The 21154-nt window shown below is 43.2% G+C and overlaps 1 protein-coding gene across 16 annotated transcripts in view; it reads right to left on the reverse strand.

Annotated features, from left to right (window-relative positions):
• The window catches only part of Gak (cyclin G associated kinase), a 63107-nt gene that overhangs the window by 35096 nt on the left and 6857 nt on the right, over positions 1–21154 (reverse strand). For 11 of the 16 annotated variants that reach the window (XM_076547091.1, XM_042257832.2, XM_076547090.1 and 8 more), the window contains 6 exons: positions 13517–13659; positions 10827–10952; positions 5682–5771; positions 3054–3189; positions 2552–2664; positions 677–767 (listed from right to left, as the gene is read on the reverse strand). In XM_076547091.1, coding sequence (XP_076403206.1) covers positions 677–767; positions 2552–2664; positions 3054–3189; positions 5682–5771; positions 10827–10952; positions 13517–13659 — 699 coding nt within the window. The remainder of the gene's footprint in view (positions 1–676; positions 768–2551; positions 2665–3053; positions 3190–5681; positions 5772–10826; positions 10953–13516; positions 13660–21154) is intronic. The other 5 variants (XM_076547100.1, XM_076547099.1, XM_076547098.1 and 2 more) reach the window with 2 other exon arrangements.

A 21154-nucleotide genomic window follows, 5' to 3' on the forward strand; every position in this document is an offset into this window, starting at 1 on the left:
ACTGTTCTGTGGCTTGGTTCTCTCAAACCAGTAGGAATAACCCTCAACTCTTCCTATTGCACCCTAGTTCCTATGATTCCCATCTCTTCTCCTTCTCTCCTCCCAGTAGGCACCTCTAGGGCTCTGTGACCTTAAGGTATTATCTGCTAACCTTGTCTAAAGCAGGTTTGGCCTTGATACTCAATTTCTGGAAGGCACTCTGGGAGGTTTTCTCTTAAGAAGGGTCATTTCCATAGGCTTTGAACTATGCAGATGTCCAGGACACAGTTTAACCTCCAGAGGAGCTAGAGACTATCATCAATCATGCCTGGAAGACTTATTTCATTATATCTTGAATGGCAGGTGAGTTAACCCTTGCTTTGTGAAGATATATATTTTTTGTGAAGCTAATATAACTCCTATGGGACAGAGTTACCCAGTGGCTCTAGGTTGGTTTTTCCTGGATCTTTCCCTGACAATATTTCCCTTGGTTCATTTAAGACTGAATACCCTGTCAAATTCTGTATTCTACCCTGAGCACAATGGCTCAAAAGAACTATGAATTCCTTGGAATGGTAGAGACAATCACCACTTGAAAACCCCCAAGGAACATAGTTTTCATATCTGCTCTGATGCATATTGGGTACCTGGTAAACAACCTGTGGGGAAAGACTAGTGGTTAGGCTGGAGCACTTACCTCCACTGTAACTGTTATTCACAGGGCCCCCAGGAGGGGGTGGTGCTCGGGAAGGGCCTGAGTTCCCATAGCCACCATTCTGCTCCAGCAGCTATAAGATTCAAAGGCATGGTGTCAGCTTCATACAAAAGCCAGAGTTAGTTTACACCTGCACTTAGCATTGTGCCCTCAGCTGATAAGCCAGCCTCTATCTGGTTTACTCTAACATGCAAGGATAGTAAGTTCCCAGGAGTCTTGGCAGAGGTAGAAATAAAACAAATAAAACTTCTATTCATAGCTCTAAAAAAACATTCAGGGTAACCTAGAGAGTAACATCAGACAAATGCTAACACCCTTATACTATGACGACATATCCAAACATAGAATCTGTTCTTTCTACTTCATTTCCTCCCAATCTACTTGACCATCTTGAGTAGACATATCAGCTGTGCAGTCCAGAACCCTAATACCTGTGGTCCTAGTGCTGTGTGTGGCTCCTCCAACAACTCCTTGGAACATGCTTACATTATTCTTTGAACTCAGCCCACAGTGCTAAGGAGCTGGTTAGCCCACAGAAAGTGTTCATGGGTTCTATAAGCACTACAATCATAAAACTCTTGGTGTCTTCACTGGCCAGCAGTACTTCTGTCCTGACACGCTATGAAGAACAAGGTCCACAGTCCTGCTTCCTACCTTCCAGTGGTCTCCAAGACAGCCACCAAACGCTTCTGCAAAAGCCCAAAGGTAACAGGAGAGGCCCCAGGTAGCCCTGCCACAGAGCAATCTCCCAATGCCTTTTTTGTCCCTCTGATCTATTACCATCAACCTGATCAACCAAAGAAACTTGTCGAAAGCATCCATATCATCACCCTGCCATCCTCAGAGCACCTGAATTCTTAAAACATATACTGTTCCTAGTTTTCCTACTCTCTAGTGCCAATAGAAAGGGTCTTATCAGCAGGATCCCCTAAAGGAGTCACAGACCTCTTCTACCTACTACTTCCCTGAGGATCCCTATCCATAGATGGGGATTCAGACCAGTATCTCCAAAAGTCCTCTCTTCCATGTTGTACCCTTGCTCTTCAGCAGCATAGACCTTAAACATCCTGATAACTAGTGCAGTATCCATAGACCCTGAAAAGTTCTGCTTCTAGGGGTGAAAGGACCAACAACAGGAAGCAGACAAAACTAGAACCAGACATTCAGTCTCTGCAGAGTGATTCAGAAGAGGCCTCACCTCAGGAATTAGCTAGATAGTAGGACAGCAGAATCTGGCCTGAGCCATGAGCTGTACAGGGCAAAGTGGGCACAGATGTTGGGACCTGTCTATGCCCTGAAGGTGTGGGCTAGACTTATGGCTGCTTTAAGAAAGCCTCCTTAACCTCCATAACACAATATTTTCTTGGACTGCCTGCTTTTTGAAAGTTCAGAGCACAGGGTGCCTCAGTCCAACAGCCTGTAAGGCACAGTACTGCCAGCAACTATGTGCACTGGACCTGTGTTGAGCCTGGGGATGAATGCAACCACAAGGCCATGGTTGGGTGCATGCCCCCAGAAACTGTGAGATGTAGATAGTAACATCCAGAAAAACAAAAAACAAAAAACAAAAACAAAAACAAAGCAAAAAAAACCCAGGGGGAAAAAAAAAACCAAACCAAACTAAAAAACCTACCAGATAGTATGATAGAGAAACTCTTTTGGCTCATCTAAGTAAGCATGTCCAGAGTTCGAGACCATCTGAGCTAGGACCCACAGGAGTGCCTGTTGTGGTAACCATTAGCCTGTGAGGGTCTGTGACTTCAGTACGATAGGATGAAGGTGTCTCAGGCTAATGCCAAGAATACACAACACCTTAAAGGTCTAGGCATGGACAGTTGAGCCTCATGATGTCCTTACCTCTGTGATGGGGGCCTTGGGGTTCACATTCCTGGCTGCTGCGATTTCTTGAAGTTGTCGGACCACTTCAGTAATGGACAGCCTCTCCTCCGGGTTGACCTTTAGCATGGCACCTAAGGCAAAACAACACCATGAATTAGCCCCGTATCACCTACAGCCCTGGGCATCAGCTGGACAGACCATCTGCTATTGCAAAGGTTACAGAACAAAGATCATATACTTTACCCATAGAGCTGACTTCAGAAGCAAAGGAGAAAAGGACAGAGTGACCACAAAAATTAACAAGTCTATCAGAAATGGCCACTTAGACTACCATAAGCTCATCAAAGGGGTGAGCAGGTGGGAGTTCCATGGAAAAGCCCCCACTAGAAAGCTGTCAGAACAGCAGCTATGGAGGAAAATGTGGGACCACACGGTCAATGAGTGAGTAGCACCTAAAACCCAACAGGGAAGCTCATCTCCTCAAGTTTCTAAATCAGGCAAATTCATAACAGGAACTTACGAATAAGGTCATGGAAGACTGTGTAACGAGTGTCATTTACAGGAATGGAGTACTTCCCATTAACTATCCGAAGTTTTGCTCCATCCTCAAAAGGATGCTGCCGGAAACATAGTAGGTATAAGATACAGCCCAGTGCCTGTGTGGAAAAAATGGAGAGCAAGAGTGTGAGGGACAGATTAAAGACTGAACGAGACTATTCAAGGAGACCAGAGGTTGAATAAAAGGAGAATAGAGGGTGGGGGAGGGACTATGCAAGGAAAAAAGGGCACAGGCTGAACGGGGACCAGCAGGGAAAGGCTGAGCAGGAACCCAGGAGACAAGGTCATCAATAGAGGGGTACAAAAGAACTGCCCCTTCTTGGCGAACCTTGGAGGGCACCAAACAGGCTGCTGTTTTTTGTTGATTTGAATGAGTCACACATGGGTTATAACATAAAAAAAAATGTCACTTTAGGGGCTGGAGAGGTGGTTGAATGGTTAAGAGCACATATTGCTCTTCCAGAACCCAAGTTTGGTCCCCTGCACCCATGTCTGGCACCTTACAACCACCTGTAATTCTAGTTCCAAGGAGATTTAATTGCTCTGGCCTCCTTAGGCACCAGCACTTACATGCAAACAACTACCCTGAGACACACAAATACACACAATTTAAAATTTAAAAAGTCAACCTGGCAAGATGGGCCAGTGACAGCAATTCCTTCCATGGGAAGCTTCCCACCTCCACCACAAAGAACTTTCTACATTTCAGCAACAAGTCCTAAGCTCTTGCTATTCAAATCAAAAGGCTCCCATCAAAACTGCATGGTTCCTACTCAAACACAGGTTTTATAGTTGGGCAAGCACCCTGAGAACCTCACTATATAAGGCACAGCAGATGCCAAGAATTGAGCTCCATGTAGATAATTCCTACAAATTGGGCAGTGTGAAGGGCATACAGGCAAGCTAGGGATTCCCACAGACCTGACCTCCTTTTATGGTTTGTTCTACTCACCACATCCAACAGTGTGAAGAGGGGGTAACTGAAACACTGGGATTTTATCCACAGGCAATAGCATATACACAACACCTAGATGTGTCCAGATATGTGGTGAGAAACCCCCTAGGGTGGACCAGGAAATTAATGAAGATGTGTCTTCATCAGTGTGGTTAACTGACTCCTATAAACTTCAAATGCATAAGGTAAGTCCTTGACAGTGTCTGGGGGGGAGGGTGCTGATGATGCCATCACTGTTCCTGTCTCTATGGAAATGATGGCTCTGGTCACAACAAGGAGGGCCCAGCTCAGTGTGTAAACAGGGCCATGTATGAAGTAATATATTTAGTCTTCTTCTATTTCCTACCATATAACTCCTTGAATTGCTGATTGTTGGCCATCTGTATGTAACTTCAGGATGGGGCATGCGGTCACCAGAAAGACCAAGACAAAATCAAGATCACAGGCCTCAACCTCTAAGAGGACAGAGGAAATGAGGGTTAAGCTGACTGACCCTGACCAAGGTGGTAATCAACCACAAGGTCTCCACAAAATGCAAATGTCAAGGTTCATGGGAGCTCTTAGACAACTGAGCAGACAGAAGATCTTAGAGAGTGGTGCACCTTGGTAGAGTAGTGAGGCTCCCACCTATTCTCCTACAGGCTCTATGAATTCCTCCATCAGTATCAGTTATAATATCCTTTATAATAAACTAGTAAATGTACATCAGTGTGTTCTTCAGTTTTAAGAACTGTTCTAGGAAGCTAATCAAATCCCAGGAGGGGTTTGTGGGAAGCCAGGCTTCTAGTCAGTCAGTTAGAAGCACAGGCAAAACAACTGTGACCTACTGGTGTCCAGAGGGGTGGATGTAGGCATGTTGGGTTGAGTCTAACCCTATGGTGGTCTGAAACCACATCTGGCAAACAGACAGCATCAACTTGTTAGCAATGTCTTGGTCTAAGAATGCCCCAGGGACATCCTTTTAGGAACTGACTGTTTATTGTACATGGGGACAGACCTGAGGTCATATAGGTCTCCCGTGTCAACTGTACTAGTGTGAAAGAAAAGTGGATGCCTGTGGCAGATGAGGATGTAGTCCCAGAGAGGGTTCCTTGCAAGAGACATCCCTAGGTCTGGAATTCAAGACTCCAGAAGTGGAACAGGTACAGAAATTGTCTGTATTGCCATGTGATGCCTGTCATGTTGTTACTCCAATTGCTCAATTATTATTTTTGAAGATTTATTTTATTTTATGTGTATGAATGTTATGCTTGCATGTATTTCTGTGCACCATGTGTGTACCTTCTGCCCTTGGAGGTCAGAAGAGGGCTTTAGATCACCTGGAACTGGAATTATAGATGATTGTGAGCCAGCATATGGGCACTTGGAATCGAACCTGGGTCCTCTACAAGAGGAATAAGTGTTCTTAACCACTAAGCCATCTTTCTAGCTCCTCCTCGAATTGCTCTGTTAATTCACCTCTGCTAGGAATCACAAATGAAACTTGAGAAAATGAGGGTGAAGAGCAGAGTAAAGAATAAGAGAAGGGAGCTGATGGGACATGAGAGCCTAAGACAGACAGCTGCTAGAGGCCTCTGCAGCTCCTGCCATGACCTAAGTGACCAGGCACCAGCAAGAGAAGCACTCAGACCTCACCCAGATATCCTGCTTCTCTCCAATGGGGAAGTTGGAATACAGGTCTACAATTTCTGGCGTTCTGTACATGGGTGTGGTATTCCTCGTGATCTGAAAAAAACAAACAAACAAACAAATATTTCAGGGTAAGTTACACATAAGCATTATTTTTTAGTTTTACACAGAGGCCCTACAACTTTCTAAGGTCTCTACTGAAGGCTAACAGCAGTGACCTTTCCTCCCACTGTGTTCTGGAGGGACCTCTGGCCACTCATCTGGGCATGCAATGCTGTACTACCACTTTCCTTACAGAGATTGTAATCTCTCATGGCCACCCAGAATTAACTAAAGGAATCAAGTCCAAGTATTAACCCACTGGACTATTTTATTTCCTCAAGGGAACATGTCGTACCTGGCATGAGAAACCTCTTTTAGAGTGATCAAAGAGGCCATCTTACATGACAGGCATTACTCTAATGAGCAAATGGAGGTACTATATTAAAATAAGCTTCCAGATGCGTTCTAGTAGGGGACATAAGCCTGTATAACCCAAGAAATAATGAAGTCTGTCAGCTGGTCATATTTAAAAACAGTCAGGAGCTCAGTCAGTAAAGTGCTTGTTGTACAAGAATCAGGGCCTGAGTTTGATCTCCAGAACATACATTTAAGAAAAGCTGGTATGGTGGGAGAGCTTGTAGTCCCAGTGCTGGGGAAGTAGACAAGTAAGATTTCTGGGGCTTGCTGGCCAGCCAGTTTAAATTAATCAGTGAGTTCTATGCCAGTGAGAGACCTTTTCTCAAACAACAAAGTGGATGCCTCCTAAAGAATAACTCCTGAACTTGTCCTCTGGTCTCCATACACATATGCATACATGTGCACTCACAAATACATGAACACATGCAAAAGCATATTCACACATATACACATACAAAACCAAGACTCCGTAGACCCTCAGTAATATACCCTGTGGTGGTTTGAAAGAAAATGGCCCCAAAGGGAGTGTATTAGGAGGTGTGGCCTTGCTGGAGTAAGTGTGGTCTTGTTGGAGGAAGTGTGTCACTGTGGAGGTGGGCTCTGAGGTCTCATATATGCTCAAGATACTGGCTGCCCAGTGTCTCAGACCACTTCCTGTTGCTTTCAGATCAAGATGTAGCCAGCACATGTCTGCCTGCACACTGCCATGTTCCACCATAATAATAAATGGACTATAAGCCACTACCTCAATTAAATGTTTTCCTTTATAAGAGTTGCTATGAGCCAGGCAGTGGTGGCGAGGCAGAGCCAGGAGAATCTCTGTGAGTTCCAGGCCAGCCTGGTCTACAGAGTGAGATCCAGGACAGGCACCAAAACTGTAGAGAAACCCTGTCTTGGGAAAAAGGAAAAAAAAAAAAAAAAAAAAAAAAAAGTTGCTGTGGTCATGGTGTCTCGTCATAGCAACAGAAACCCTAAGACACACCACATGGGAAATTCATAGCAAACGCACATACCAATCCGCAGAATATGATTCAAATAAAAGTAAGCCAATACGCTTTTCACACTGCAGAAAGGTACCAAGGCCTCAGACAGGCAATGACTTCTTAGACAGTGGAAGATGCAAGCCAGTGGAAAGCCAACATAAGAAGCCTCTCTAAGGATGACAAGGAAACCTATGCAAGATACAGTTCCAACCAGAGCCGGGAGAAAGGTGTAAAACACCATGGATCCAAGAGATGGAGAGAGATCAGATGAAGAGTGAACAAAAGGTCAGGCCAGAGGCAATGCAGAGTGTACTGTGGCCAACAAAGGGCCAACACCAAGCCACATACTATGACCATATACTTTAGGTGTGAGATGTACTTTCATTAGAAACTTGATTTGCATATACTTTAGAGCACTGACCCTTTGATCCAGCAAGCTCATTTCATTCCTCCCCAAGTATCCACTCTGAAAGCCCATCTGATACAAGGATACAAAGTGGTTGTTCATGTAGACCTGTTGATACCTACAGCATACTGAAAACAGCATGAGCAATAGAAACATAGATAAAGACACACACTGGGGATGCAAGCAGCTACAGAAACTGAGTAAACTGAGTGAACTAAGGCAGAGTCACTTCAGCAGAGTCCAGGAATCATAAAATAAACAAAAAGCCCCATAGGATCAGAGAAAAGGGAGTAGCTAGCTCTGCCCAGCTCTGGATAAAGAGGCTTAGAAGGGAAAATACTAAATAAGGTGTAAGACGCTGTTGTGAAAAGGGGCATATGACAATTGCTCTGGAAATACTGTTAAGTAAACTCAAATATACTACAAATGAGTAAGGATCATACTAAGGAGAAAATAATCCCAGGAATGTCTGGACACTATGTCTATTCAGTACACAGAACTTGGGAACAAAAGTTAAAACAAACCCAAACTTCTAGTAGATTCTTTAGTGCTGAGGGCACATGATCCTGAGGCTGACCAAGGAACAGTCAGATTGTAGATAGGATGGCTCTCACTCAAGACACATTGGGAGGAGATGCTGTGCAGACCTGTAGTTGCCACTGTAAGAATGGAGGTGTGCTCATTTGCACAGCTGCTCACATGGTATAAGTAAGTCCATCTACTTGTTAGGCCTAGACAGAGGCCCAGGAGTGACCAACACACTTGTGATCTGACCAGACTCTCTATTCCTTTCTGATTCCAAGGTAGCAAGGCTTCTCAGACAAGAAGCTGAGCCCAGAGCTACAGCAAGGTAGGCATGTGGTCACCCAAAACCTCCTGTATTATAAAGATACAAGTGCTCCAAAATGATGGTTATCAGTCCATTTTCCATTGCTACAACACAACACCACAGGCTGCGTAAACTAAGAGAAAGGAGGTTTGCTTTAATTCATGATTCTAGTCCAAAGCTTATATGTGGTAGCAGTCTTTTTTCCTGGCACTGTCCCAAGGCAGCACAGGGTACCACATAGCAGACAGAAGTAATGTCCATGCATCTTCTGGTCTTTCTTTTTTAGAAAGCCACCAAAACTTAAACACTAGGCTCCACCCTGATGACCTTATTTAATCCTAATCCTTTCTAAAAGGGTCCATTTCTAAAAACCATAGTTGACTTAAGATTCCACACTGTGGATACCCCACAATGAGGATTAAGTTCAGCATAAGTCTGGAGAAAACAAACCACATTAAAACCATACCAGATGGTAAATGTGAAAAGAATCCAAGAGCCTTGTGAAGCAAATCTGGGACATTTTTTCCACCAAAATAAAGACATACTGAATCGTGACCATGGGAAAAATGGTACCCAAGTCCTTATGAATAACAAATACATGAGCAGGTTCTGGGGCTCTCACTTCAGTGATGGGCAGAGTACTACAGTCAGTAGCAGACAGCAAAGATGGGTTAAGAAAAGTCATCACCACTGAAGAAGACTTGCAGGACACCAGAAGTTAGGAGGAATGAGTAGAGCTCTACACACAATAGATGGGCATAATGAAGGGCTGCAGGACTATATCCATACATCACACATAGGCAGGACATTGGAAAAGGATAACTGGACTGGATTGATGATCCAAATAGATACTGACCTGAATGTTTTTCACTCATATTGATGGTGGCTGACAACTCTGATATACTAAAATTGAATCATACACAGTTGGCTATAAAGTGGGACAAACACTGAATAGCAAGGGCAGGGCTTTCTTCCTAAGCTCTGGCCAGAATTCTTCTTGGGCTTCAAACTCAGTGGTTGAGAATGAAGCCTCATATGGAACTTAGCATGATCTTTGCAAAGATGAGGACCCACTTGGTCTAATAAGCATGGCTCTGATGTGGTGGCAGACCTCCAAGTAGCTCAGAAACCCTGCCTTTAATAAGGCCTGCATCATGTTAAGCAATAAACACAACTGTCCCTGACAGCATTGTGCCAGGTAGTTATGCCTCTTACTCCACAGATGCATCCCTAGGAAGCAAATGTCCTCCCATGAAAGGCAATCTAGCCTTATAGTAGCTTCACCTGGCAGCACCTGACAGGCTAGAAATGTAAGGCCTCTTTCAGAATCATGGTCCCTCACTATCCTTTACCTATCTTTACACTTTGGGACCTTTATGCTGAGCACTGTGGCTATTCCTTTGCTCTGTATTGTTTGTACATGCAATTCATGTAAATTCTATGAAATGCTAGTCACTGTGGAATTATATATGCATTTTGAGGATGCAGCCTCTCTGCAGGGACAGAAGCCACCTGACCTAAGCTGTGGGTCTCTCGACAAAGAATATTTCTAAATAATTCTTTTAAACTAGGGATTGAAGCTAGAACCTTGCTTATGCTAAGCAAGTGTTCTTTCAGCCACATCTTCAGCCCTCTAAAGACTTTTAAAAAATATTTCTAGGCTGAGCAGTGGTGGTGTATACCTTTAATCCCAGCACTCGGGAGGTAGAGCCAGGTGGATCTCAGTGAGTTTGAGGGCAGCCTGGTCTACAGAGTGAGATCCAGGATAGGCACTAAAATTACACAGAGAAACCCTGTCTTGAAAAACCATAAAAAAAAAAAAAAAAAAAAAAAAAAAAAAAAAAAAATTCTAAGTTTAGAATGACAGAAAAATTCTGGAGATAGCTGCATAATAGAGTATCTTTGTCTTTTTTTCTTTTTCTTTTTTTAAAGATTTATTTATTATGTATACAGTGTTTTGCCTGCATGTATGCCTGCACACCAGAAGAGGGCACCAGATCTCATTGTAGATGGTTATGAGCCATCATGTGGTTGCTGGGAAAGAACTCAGGACCTCTGGAAGAGCAGCCAGTGCTCCAAACCTCTGAGACATCTCTTCAGTCCTAATGTATCTTAATGCCACTGAAATCTGACTTAAAATGTTAAAATAAAATTTGTTGTACATATTTAAGACAATTTAAAATAATTCTAAGAAATCAACAGGATGAAGACATTTAAAGGCAGGTTGATAAGAAGAACATGAGATCAAATGAATTCTCCATTCTGTTTAAATCTGTGGCCACAAACTAGCAGAATACAGCCAGGAAGAAGATGATGCTCCCAGGACACTGTACCAGGCAATCTGTTAAGAATCTTTATTTATAAAGCCATACTCAGACTTGTACCTGAAGACTCAGAGGGGATATCAAGAGTATGAGAGGGAAAGGAACTGAGAAGCAGCTTCCTAAGAGTGCAGACTCAAATGCATGCCTCACCTCTTCCTCCACCATTGCTCGCTTCTGGGCGCTCCAACTGTAGTCAGGATAATGGGAGATGGTTGTGGCACTGCCAAAGTCACACAGCTTAATGGTCCCCTGGTTACTAAGCAGTAAGTTTTCAACCTGCAAAATGCCAAAGGACGGTTCTTATGAACTCAGTGTGTACATGGAACCTAAACCTCAGCAAAGACAAACAGGAATATTAGATCAGTTTCTTAGAAAAACCCTCTGCACCAAGGTCCAGGCTGCTGGTTGCTAGGGGCCATTACAAAATTTCTTAAAGTTAAAACCACCCACCCAGCCAACAGAAAACCTAATGAAGGATAATGAGCCTTCTGAAAAGTCAGAAGATAAAGAATAAAATACACTACTTATATCTACACTAATTTAGGAATAAATCTAACAAAGATAGACAAAAGACTTCTCATGTAGAAGGCCTTAAAATAATTTTTTTTTTAAAAGAAAGGGTCTTACTGTGTAGCCTTGGTTGGCCAGAAATCACTATGTTGACTCAGACTGTCCCTGAACTCAGAGATCTACCTGACTCTGCCTGCACCCCCGCCCACTCCCCATGCCCCAGATGCTGAGATTAAAGGCAAGCACTACTACACCCAGCCAAATTTAAATCCATGACTCATAAAATTACATGCAACCCTAATTCCAGTCAATTGCTTTATTAGCATCCTGTTCCTCCTTCTAGGTACTTTAAGTATCCTATACATTCATCAGAGTAGAGTGTCTCAACACAGGTCAGCCAACCACCTACATTCCTAGTCTAGTTCTCTGCTGAGTCTATCAACTAGACTGTCAAGGTTGAAGTGCATGTAATATTACAGGCTGGCAAAAGGAAAAACTATGGAGTTCGTGTGCCTCCAGAACACCCAGAGTTAGATGCCTGTACCCTTCAACCACAGAGGACACTTGCTCCATGAATGAACCAGATGAGACTATTCTCAGGACACAGGCCAGCAGAGTCAGCTACAAACAAGGGAAGTAAAACAGATGTGCCACATTGTCCACAGCAGAAGGATACATAATGAGAAAGTTCCACAATGCATATTCTATGAGATAAGGCTACACAAGAAATACAGATGTATCTAAACATAATGCTGAGCAAAAAAAACAGGCACAAAAGAATTCAAATGATACACACCAGCACAGAAAACAAACTGTGCAGCATCAAGTAAACCAAGAACATGGTCACTGAAAGCAGGCAGTGGCTGCGGCAAAGTCAAATATGCACACAAGAGGTGTATAAGCAATTGAAGCACCTGTTTCATAGCAAGAAGTGACTAGAGTGGCCAGCTCTTAGGGCTCCTGAAGCAGAAGCTACAGGCTTCACCTGTGTAGACACCTCAGTAGGCAGGTGACCAATTCTCCACTAATTTTATTCTTTATATTCATTTTTTCTAACACACATTCACCTACCACCACCACCAATAACACTTAACACACTGTTTTCAAGCTTAAATAAATAATAAATACATAAAATAAATAAATAAATAAATAAATAAATAAATAAATAAATAATAAATAAATAAGCAAGCAAAGAGGTGCATGCATGCTACAGCATATGTGTGGAGTTTAGAGAACAACTTTTGAGAGCCAGTTTTCTCCTTTCCTCACATGGAGCCTGGGAATCAACTCAAGAGTTGTTGGGGGTGGTGGTTTAAATGAGAATGACCCTATGGGCTCATATATTTGAATGCTTGGTCTCTAATGGTGGAACTGTTTTGGGAAGGGTTAGGAGGTATGGCCTTTTTGGAGGAGGTGTACCCTAGGGATGGGCTTTGAGGTTTCAAAATTCTATGTTACTCCCAGTCTTCTCCCACCACCACCTCTGCCTCCAACTTGAGGACCAGGATGTAAGTTAAGTTCTTAGTTTTTGTTCTAGCATCATGCTTGCCTGCCTGCCATCATGCTCTCCACCATGATGGTCATGGACTCACCCTCCGAAACTATAAGCAACCCTCTCAACCAAATGTTTTCTTCTATAAGTTGCTTTGGTCATGGTGTCTCTTCACGACAATAGGAAAGTAACTAAGATATCAGGCTGGGTAGAAAATGCCTTTACCTGCTGAGCCACCTCACCAATCCAGTTTCAGATTAAAAAAAAAAAAAAAAAAAAAAAGACACAACAGGGGAATAAACACTAGGCTATGGCAATATAACTTTAAAGGTTTTGTTCAATAATATACCAGGAATTCTAGTGAGCCAAATATATAAGCAAAGGCAAAATAGAGGGGGAGGGGAGGCAAAATAAAAAGAAACTGAAGAATAAGGTGCTGGCAGCTATAAATATTCAACTTCATTAATAACAGGAAAAAGTGAAATAAACTCATATGAGTATACTCCTAAGCCAGGCTACACAAGTTATATATAGCAATTCAGACAGGCAAGTGCCACCCTCAGCTAGGCTATGGTACATTCACACTGCCTACAGTTGGAGATACACAACAGAAGCCTTTCCATGTAAGTGATTCCCCACCAACGTCAGAACTGCACCTGGATGGCCACAATTCTATGAGAAAAGGCAACTGAGAAGCTTAGAATGACTGGACAATAGCTGAGCAGAAAGTACTGGGCTCTGACCAAGCATGAGGGGCACAAAGACTACTAGGGAGTTGTCCCAAGGTAGGAGAACAGAGTGTGAAGACATGCAGCCAGCAATGCAACCCAGCTGGTACCTTGAGATCCCTGTGGATGATGGGTGGTTTCTGCCTGTGCATGTGCTGCACTGCTCTGCATGTCTGGTAGAAGATCTTCAGAATGCTGTCGCAGGACAGAGGGCCTTTGCATTCAACTCTCCTGAGAAACTCCACCAGCTGTCCTAAAGGAGACAAGTGAATTTAGTCACCCTGGGGTTGAGAATGCTATACTCCACTTGTTAACAGGTTTGATCTGTCTCTGTGTATGACAGTCCAGGCAGGAGTGGCATTTCTAAGGCCTTAGTCAGGGTGCATACCCAATCCGTACTACTCTAGCCATTCCTTAAACTTCTGTAGGAAGGCAAATAAAAGGGGGTCCCTATAACTTTGGGTATAAGGACCACCCCTGTTCCAGGGAAGGTAGGGGCAGGGGATGGCTTGGGACATCCCTGGGACAAAACAAGAAGCAAAAACAATCATATGAGAAAGCTTTGAAGGCAGGGGAAAAGTTCTAGCAGTTAGACAGAGGCAGTGACCAAGGTCACTGAAAGAATAATCACAAAGCAGAAGCTCTAGGCTCATATCCACAGCACAGCAGAGACAGAACAGAAACCCTGACCCTCACCACAGTTCTTCACCACAGAACTATATCCTAGTAGTTGAGAATTATATCATGTTATGCTGGTAGCTTCCTTCTGGCTCCTAATTCTTGCAGGATTAAATAAATTCCTGCTACCACCATACTTGATTCTATAATCTATACAAACCCAGGGGAACAGTGGTCCTCCAAAAAATTAGGGACCCTGGTGAAACGAGCAGGCTCCCAGGGGCAGGGGTAGATATGTCCACCTAAGCTCTATGTCAGACTGATCATAATGTTAATTTTAACTGGCCCATTTAATAGTTCATTCTTGGTAAGAATTAAGAGATTTTTTATTGTTTTGAGACAGGGTTTCAAAAACTTGCTACCCTCCTGCTTTAACTTTCTGAATGCTAGGATTATATGTATATGTCACTATAATAAACCACAAGACTTTTAAAATTTATCTATTTGAGGGCTGGAGAGATGGTTCAACAGTTAAGATCATGTATTGCTCTTGAAGAGGACTTGGATTGGGTTCCTAGCATTCACATGGTGGTTCACAACCATCTATAACTCCAGTTCTAGGGGATCTGATATTCTCTTCTGACCATCATGGGCACTAGCACTCATGTGGCACACATACACACAGGCAGGTGAAATTGTCATACACACATAAATTTTTAAAAAATATTTATTTTTTATTTCATCTTTAAAACATTTAGTGTGGGTACACATGACCATGCACACAGGGAGGTTAGTGGACATTTTGGAAGTTGACCTCTTTTTCACCATGTGTGTCTTAAGGATTGAATTCAGATGGTCCAGTGTGGCGGCAGATGCCTTTACCCACTGAGTCATTTCAATTTTATCCTTAACAATTTTATCCTTAACAATTTTATTTATTTATTTTTTTTAAAGATTTTTTTTTTATTTATTATGTATACAGCATATATGACTGTAGGCCAGAAGAGGGCACCAGATCTCATTACAGATGGTTGTGAGCCACCATGTGGTTGCTGGGAATTGAACTCAGGACCTCTGGAAGTGCTCTTAGCCTCTGAGCCATCTCTCCAGCCCCAACAATTTTATTTTTAAATTATGTGTGTGTGTGAATTGGTTCATATGAGTGCAGGTGTCTCACTAAGGCCAGAAGAAAGCACTGGATGCCTTGGAGTGAGAATCACAGATGGTTGTGAGCCACTTGACAAGAGTGCTGAGGTACAAACTAAGATCCTCTGCAAAGCAGCAACACTTTTAACTGTGGAGCCATCTAACCTATACTTTTGAATTTTTTTTTTTAAGCCTCCAATTTGCTTAGTAGCTAAGGATGACTTTGAACTCTATCTCTTGAGTGCTGGGATCACAGGTGTGCATGCCTGGTTTTTTTTTTTTTTTTTTTTTTGCAGTGCTAGTAATCAAACCCAGGGATTCATGCATCCTAGGTAAGCACTCTACCAACTGAGTTACATCTTCAGTTTTAAAGTATTTTTACAAATAATCCACATGTGACAGAGCAGGAACTGCTAAAAAGAAAAAAGAAAACCCCTCTTACTTTACTCGGAGATAGTTTAGACTATTCATGACAAAGTACGAATTGAGGGCTTACAGTGGATGCAACACAAGAGATCAACTTAAAAGGTCCATGGCTCAACCTAAGACTTCAAAACCGCCTTTACTGAATTCTGCACTTGCTATCACAGGGAGCGGGATTCCCCAACTTCTCAGAAGTTCAACAACTCTGCCCCAAATCCAGGGAAACCCTGTCCAGCACATAAGTGTTCACCTGGCTGCTTTTCTGTGTCCTCCCAAAGATGGACCCTGGGAGACAACCTCCAAAGCATATTAGTTTGTCAGCTGTGCTGGTTAGTTTTTAGAAATTGTCTCCAATAGTTTAACCCGTAGACAAGTCTGCAGGAACATTTATTTTTATTATTACATTTTGTATTCATCTATTTATTTTATATCCCAGCTGAAGCCCTACCCCCTCCTCCATAACTCCTTCTTCTGTCTCCATCCAGAAAAAGGCAGGTCTCCTATGAGCATCAATAAAATGTGACATATCAAGTTGCATGTAGTAAGACTAAGCAGCTCCCCATGTATTAAGGCTGGACACTATGAGAAGAAGACCCAGTATGAGAAGTAGGGTCCCAAAAGCCAGGAAAAAAGTCACAGACAGCCCCTATTCTGAGGGGTTAATTTTTTAATGTTTGATCCAGTCCACTGTAGGTGGTACCAACACTGGGCAGATGGTCCTGGGTTATATAAGAAAGCAAACCAATAAGCAGCATTCCTCGATGGCTTCTGTGTCCAGTGCGGCCCCCAGGTTCATGCCTTCAGTTACTATCCTGACTTCCTCAGTGATGGAATGTGCCCTTTCCTACTCAGGTTGCTTTTGGTCATGGTGTCTTATCATATCAATAGAAACCTACTAGGATATCAGCTCACCCCGTTGTAAATGACTTTGGATTACCAAAAAGGAAATGCAGATACTGCTAGTTCAGTGGGTTAAGTGCTTGCCACATAAGCATGAGGACCATAGTTTCAATGCCTAGAATCCTAGTAAAAGTTGGGTGGGTGTGACAGCCTGCAAAAATTCTTTATATAGTGGGTAGAAATGAAATCTCTAGAATAAACTGAATCTTAGGTTCAGTGGCACTATTAGGAGGTGTGGCTTTGTTAGAGTGGGTATGGCCTTGTTGGGGGAAATGCGTTACTGTGGGGGCAGGCTTTGAGGTTTCCTATGCCCAGTGTTTCAGCTGACTTCCTGTTGCCTGCAAGATTTAGGACTCTTAGCTACTCTTCCAGCATGTCTGACTGCATGTCACCATGCTCCCCACCATAATGATAATGGACTGAACCTCTGAAACTGTAAGCAAAAAATAAATTAAAAAAAAAAATTAAATGTTTTCCTTATAAGAGTTGCCATGGTCATGGCTTCTCTTCATAGCAATAGAAACCCTAACTAAGACAGAAGTTGGTACAAGGGACTGGAGTATTGTGACAGGCCTGACCATGTTTTTGTTTGGAGTGATATGGACTTTGGGACTGTGTATTAGAAAAGCAGTTGAACATTTTAAGTGTTGCTTAATGGGCCATACTAGTAGGAGCATGGAAGACGGTGAGTGGTGCTGAGTGTGTGATTTGATGAGCTGTGGGGTGCTCACTCAAGAGGTTTCAGAGGAAAAGAATTTTATATGTTGCCTAGAAATGGTTTGTGATATTTTAGTGAAGAAAGTGGCTGCCTTTCATCCTTGTCTGAAGAGTCTGCCTAAGGCTGAAGTGAAGAATTTTAGATTAACTCTATTGGCAGAGGAAATCTCAGAACAGCCAAGTATAGACTCTGTCGTTATTCGTGGTAACTCTAATGAAGATTTATAATGAAAAGGAGCAAGCTCAGCAGGGTAAATTACAAAATGTACATTTTTTTTTCTTTTTTTTTTTTCCCCGAGACAGGGTTTCTCTGTGTAGCTTTGCGCCTTTCCTGGAACTCACTTGGTAGCTCAGGCTGGCCTCGAACTCACAAAGATCCGCCTGGCTCTGCCTCCCGAGTGCTGGGATTAAAGGCGTGCGCCACCACCGCCCGGCTCAAAATGTACATTTTGAGGAGAAAAAAAAAGCACCAGGAAGTGGAACAGAGCTAAATCCTGTATTCAAGGAGATGGGATAAAGGGAGTGGTGACCTCAGGGCAAGATCCCACCCACCTAAATTTCCCACTGGTGAAAGGAACTAAAGAAAAGTTTAGAGATGGGTGTGGTGGGGCACATCTTTAATCCCAGCACAAGAAAGGCAGAGGCTGGCAGATCTCTGAGTTTGAAACTAGCCTGGTTACAGAGCAATTTTCAGGACAGCCAAGCTTAGGCAGTGAAGGACAGAAAGCTAGTGAGGATGTAACTGAATAAGGGGGCCATGTGCCAGCCCAAGCAACAGCACTTGGCAGCTTCAGTCACATGGTTCTGGCTTTAGAGTTAAGGATAGAAAAAATGTTTATGGAATCTGACTCTGAGCCTAAAGAAAGCCTCTAAGGCCAAGCATGTGTCAGGAGTGTCTCTGAATGGAGGTGCAGTAGAGAGGTCATTGTGGGAAGCTGTGAACTTGAAGCCTGGATTGCTTTGGAGAACCCAAGATGTTAAGAGATGCCAGATATCTGCAGAGGAAAGCTGCTACCTGGAGTGGAACCAGCCCAAGAGAAAGAAGTGTGTTGCAGTCCACAAAGCTGAACGCAGTTGGAGATCTGAAGAGCATTTTGACATCAGATATGGAGATGCAGAGTTTGCCTGGCTGGTTTTTGGTCTTGCTTTGGTCCCTATGTTTTGGAATGGGAATGTATAACCTGTGTTATTATATGTTGGAAGTTATGTGATCTGTTTTTTGATTTTATAGGGGATTACAGTTAAGAGATTGTATGAATCTTAGAAGAAACTCTGAACTTTTAAACATTGTTAAAACTGTGATAGACTAGCCGGGCGGTGGTGGCGGCGGCGGCGCACGCCTTTAATCCCAGCACTCGGGAGGCAGAGCCAGGCGGATCTCTGTGAGTTCGAGGCCAGCCTGGACTACCAAGTGAGTCCCAGGAAAGGCGCAAAGCTACACAGAGAAACCCTGTCTCGAAAAAGCAAAAAAAAAAAACTGTGATAGACTAAGGGGACTTCTGAAGTTGGACTACAGGCATTTCGCAGTATGATGCTGTTACAAGCTTTTGGGAGCCCGGCAGTGGAATGTGATAGTTTGAATGTAATTGGCCCCCATAATCTCATAGGGAGTGGCACTATTAGGAGGTGTGGCTTTGTTGGAGTGGTTATGACCTTGTTGGAGGAAGTGTGTCTCTGTGGAAGTGGGCCTTGAGGTTTCTTATGCTCAGGATACTGCCCATTGTCTCAGCTGACTTCCTGTTGGCTGCAAGATGCAGGACTCAGAACTACTATTCAAACACCACATCTACCCACATGCCACCATGCTCCCTATTATGATGATAATGGACTGAACCTCTGAAACTGTAATCGAGCCACCCCAATTAAATGTTTTGTTTTTTTTTTTTTTTAAATAAGAGTTGCTGGGGTCATAGTGTCTCTTCACAGCAATAAAAAGCCTAACTAAGACACTTAGGATGAGCCCTTAATTGATTATCCAATACCAGTGGTCAGCCCTGCTTTTACTTTTTCAATGAGCATATGCTCTTTTGTAACTGAATATAGCAGGAACAACAGGCATCCATGAAGACAAAATGCAGCAGACTGGACAAATCTGCCTCTTACACTGCCCAGCACAGGGACAGTGCTTCTCTGTATCCCAAGAGTTCTAAGCTGGAGGCCACAACACTAGAGCTGGCACCTTCCTAGCTTGTAAAGAAATGGCCCAGAGTACCTAGTCCCAGTTTCCAGACTGGAGCTGCCAAAAAAACAAAGGTCACAAGAAATAGACCGAGACTGACTATAACTTAGGGAACCATGAAGGATTTTGTTGGAGGCTGGATGAGATATTAGAAAGGCATCCTAGTTAATCATACACTGTATACTACATCCAAGATAAGAGTCAGATATACAATTTAAGCCTGCAACTTTAACAGAAAAGGTCCCTGCTCTCAGACAATACATGTAAAAAATAATTTCTGGTCTTGAGTGGGGAACAGTGATACAGGCCTGTAATCTCAGCTCTCACAAAGTCAAGGCAGAAAGACTGATTCAAGTTCCAAGCCAGCCTTGGCCAGAGTGAGCCTGCCTTAAACAAACAAAACAACCCCCCCCTCCCCACATGCTTATTTCCTGGTCTTGATGTTTGCAGCTTGTCTTTAAAAGAGACAGAGAAGACAGAGACAGAGAAAGATAGAGAGAAGCAAGACTATTGAGAAAGATAAATCAACTATCAGAAAGTGTTATAAACTGGCAAATCTTATGCATCTATCCACTGAACTTTTATGTTTTCATTAAATTTAAAACTTTAGAATGAAAAAGTTGAATAAAAACAGAGGAAGAATGGATGGGGGTATAGAATGAAGGTGGGAGGAAGGGATAGGAGGAGAGGAGGGAGGGGAAACTGTGGTCAGGATGTAAAATAAATGAATAAATTTAGTAAAAAAAGTTGAGCAAATAGAATATCTGTATATGTGTCAATTGAGATGTAGTTAATCCACCTTTCTCCCCTGATAGCAAGTTCTTAGTCCAGGCAGCTCCTGATTTTGTAGACTCCTGTCCTCTATTCACAGGGTACTGGTAGATTGACAGGGACTAGTGGGGACCTGCAGACACATGAGGACAGAAGTGGGGGAAGCCGGAGGGGAATGCCCTGCCCCTGTAGAGGCTAACATCCCACGGCTTCCAGCCCTGTGGAAACCGTCCGTACTGCACATTTAGTCACTTGCTTTTGACAACTAAGAGACTATATGTGACCTTCATGGATCCCCACCCTCTTCCACTTGGCAGAGGGATCTTATTGGCTCATTTGTGGCTTCTATACACTCACACTACACCTCTTCTTATCAGCAAGACATTCCATTTTTGCTCCTTTTGCCAATCTATTCACTCACTGTCCACAACTTTCTCCTCTGTCTTCATCGGTCTGCTACTGGTCTGCCCCCACTCCAGCCATCATACCATAGTTTCTCATGATCATTGAGTAGGGACTGGCTCATAGGCAAGCAGCTTTCACATGGTTGGGATACCTTCCATGGGCTTCCTGCCTCAGTCTCCCCTGCTGCTCCTTTGCCTCTTCTCTCCCAACACTCACTGCTCTGGTGGACACATAAGCAGCCACTTGTACCACAGTTTTCCCTCAGCATAGGCACCACACACTCCAGACCACACTGGGAATGACATAGCATTTTGGAAAACATTCATCAGTAGAGCTCTGTGATGAAGTTTGCTATTTTTGAGTGGTCAAGTCCACTTAATAGCTAGAGTGTGGAGTTCAACTCCCTATTGTTAGGATTACAGGATTGCAATACCAATACCATATCCAGGAAGGGAGAGACTTGCCTCAAGTATTACCTATAGTCACTCAATGCAACCATTCAGTGCCTAGAGATCTATCTGAGGTATGTCCGATCTTCTGGTCTGCCAGTGGATCAAAGATCCACTGGTGCTTTCTTTGGTTTGACCCT

This window comes from Peromyscus maniculatus, chromosome 10 (assembly GCF_049852395.1).
Source record: "Peromyscus maniculatus bairdii isolate BWxNUB_F1_BW_parent chromosome 10, HU_Pman_BW_mat_3.1, whole genome shotgun sequence".
Taxonomy (NCBI): Eukaryota; Metazoa; Chordata; class Mammalia; order Rodentia; family Cricetidae; genus Peromyscus; species Peromyscus maniculatus.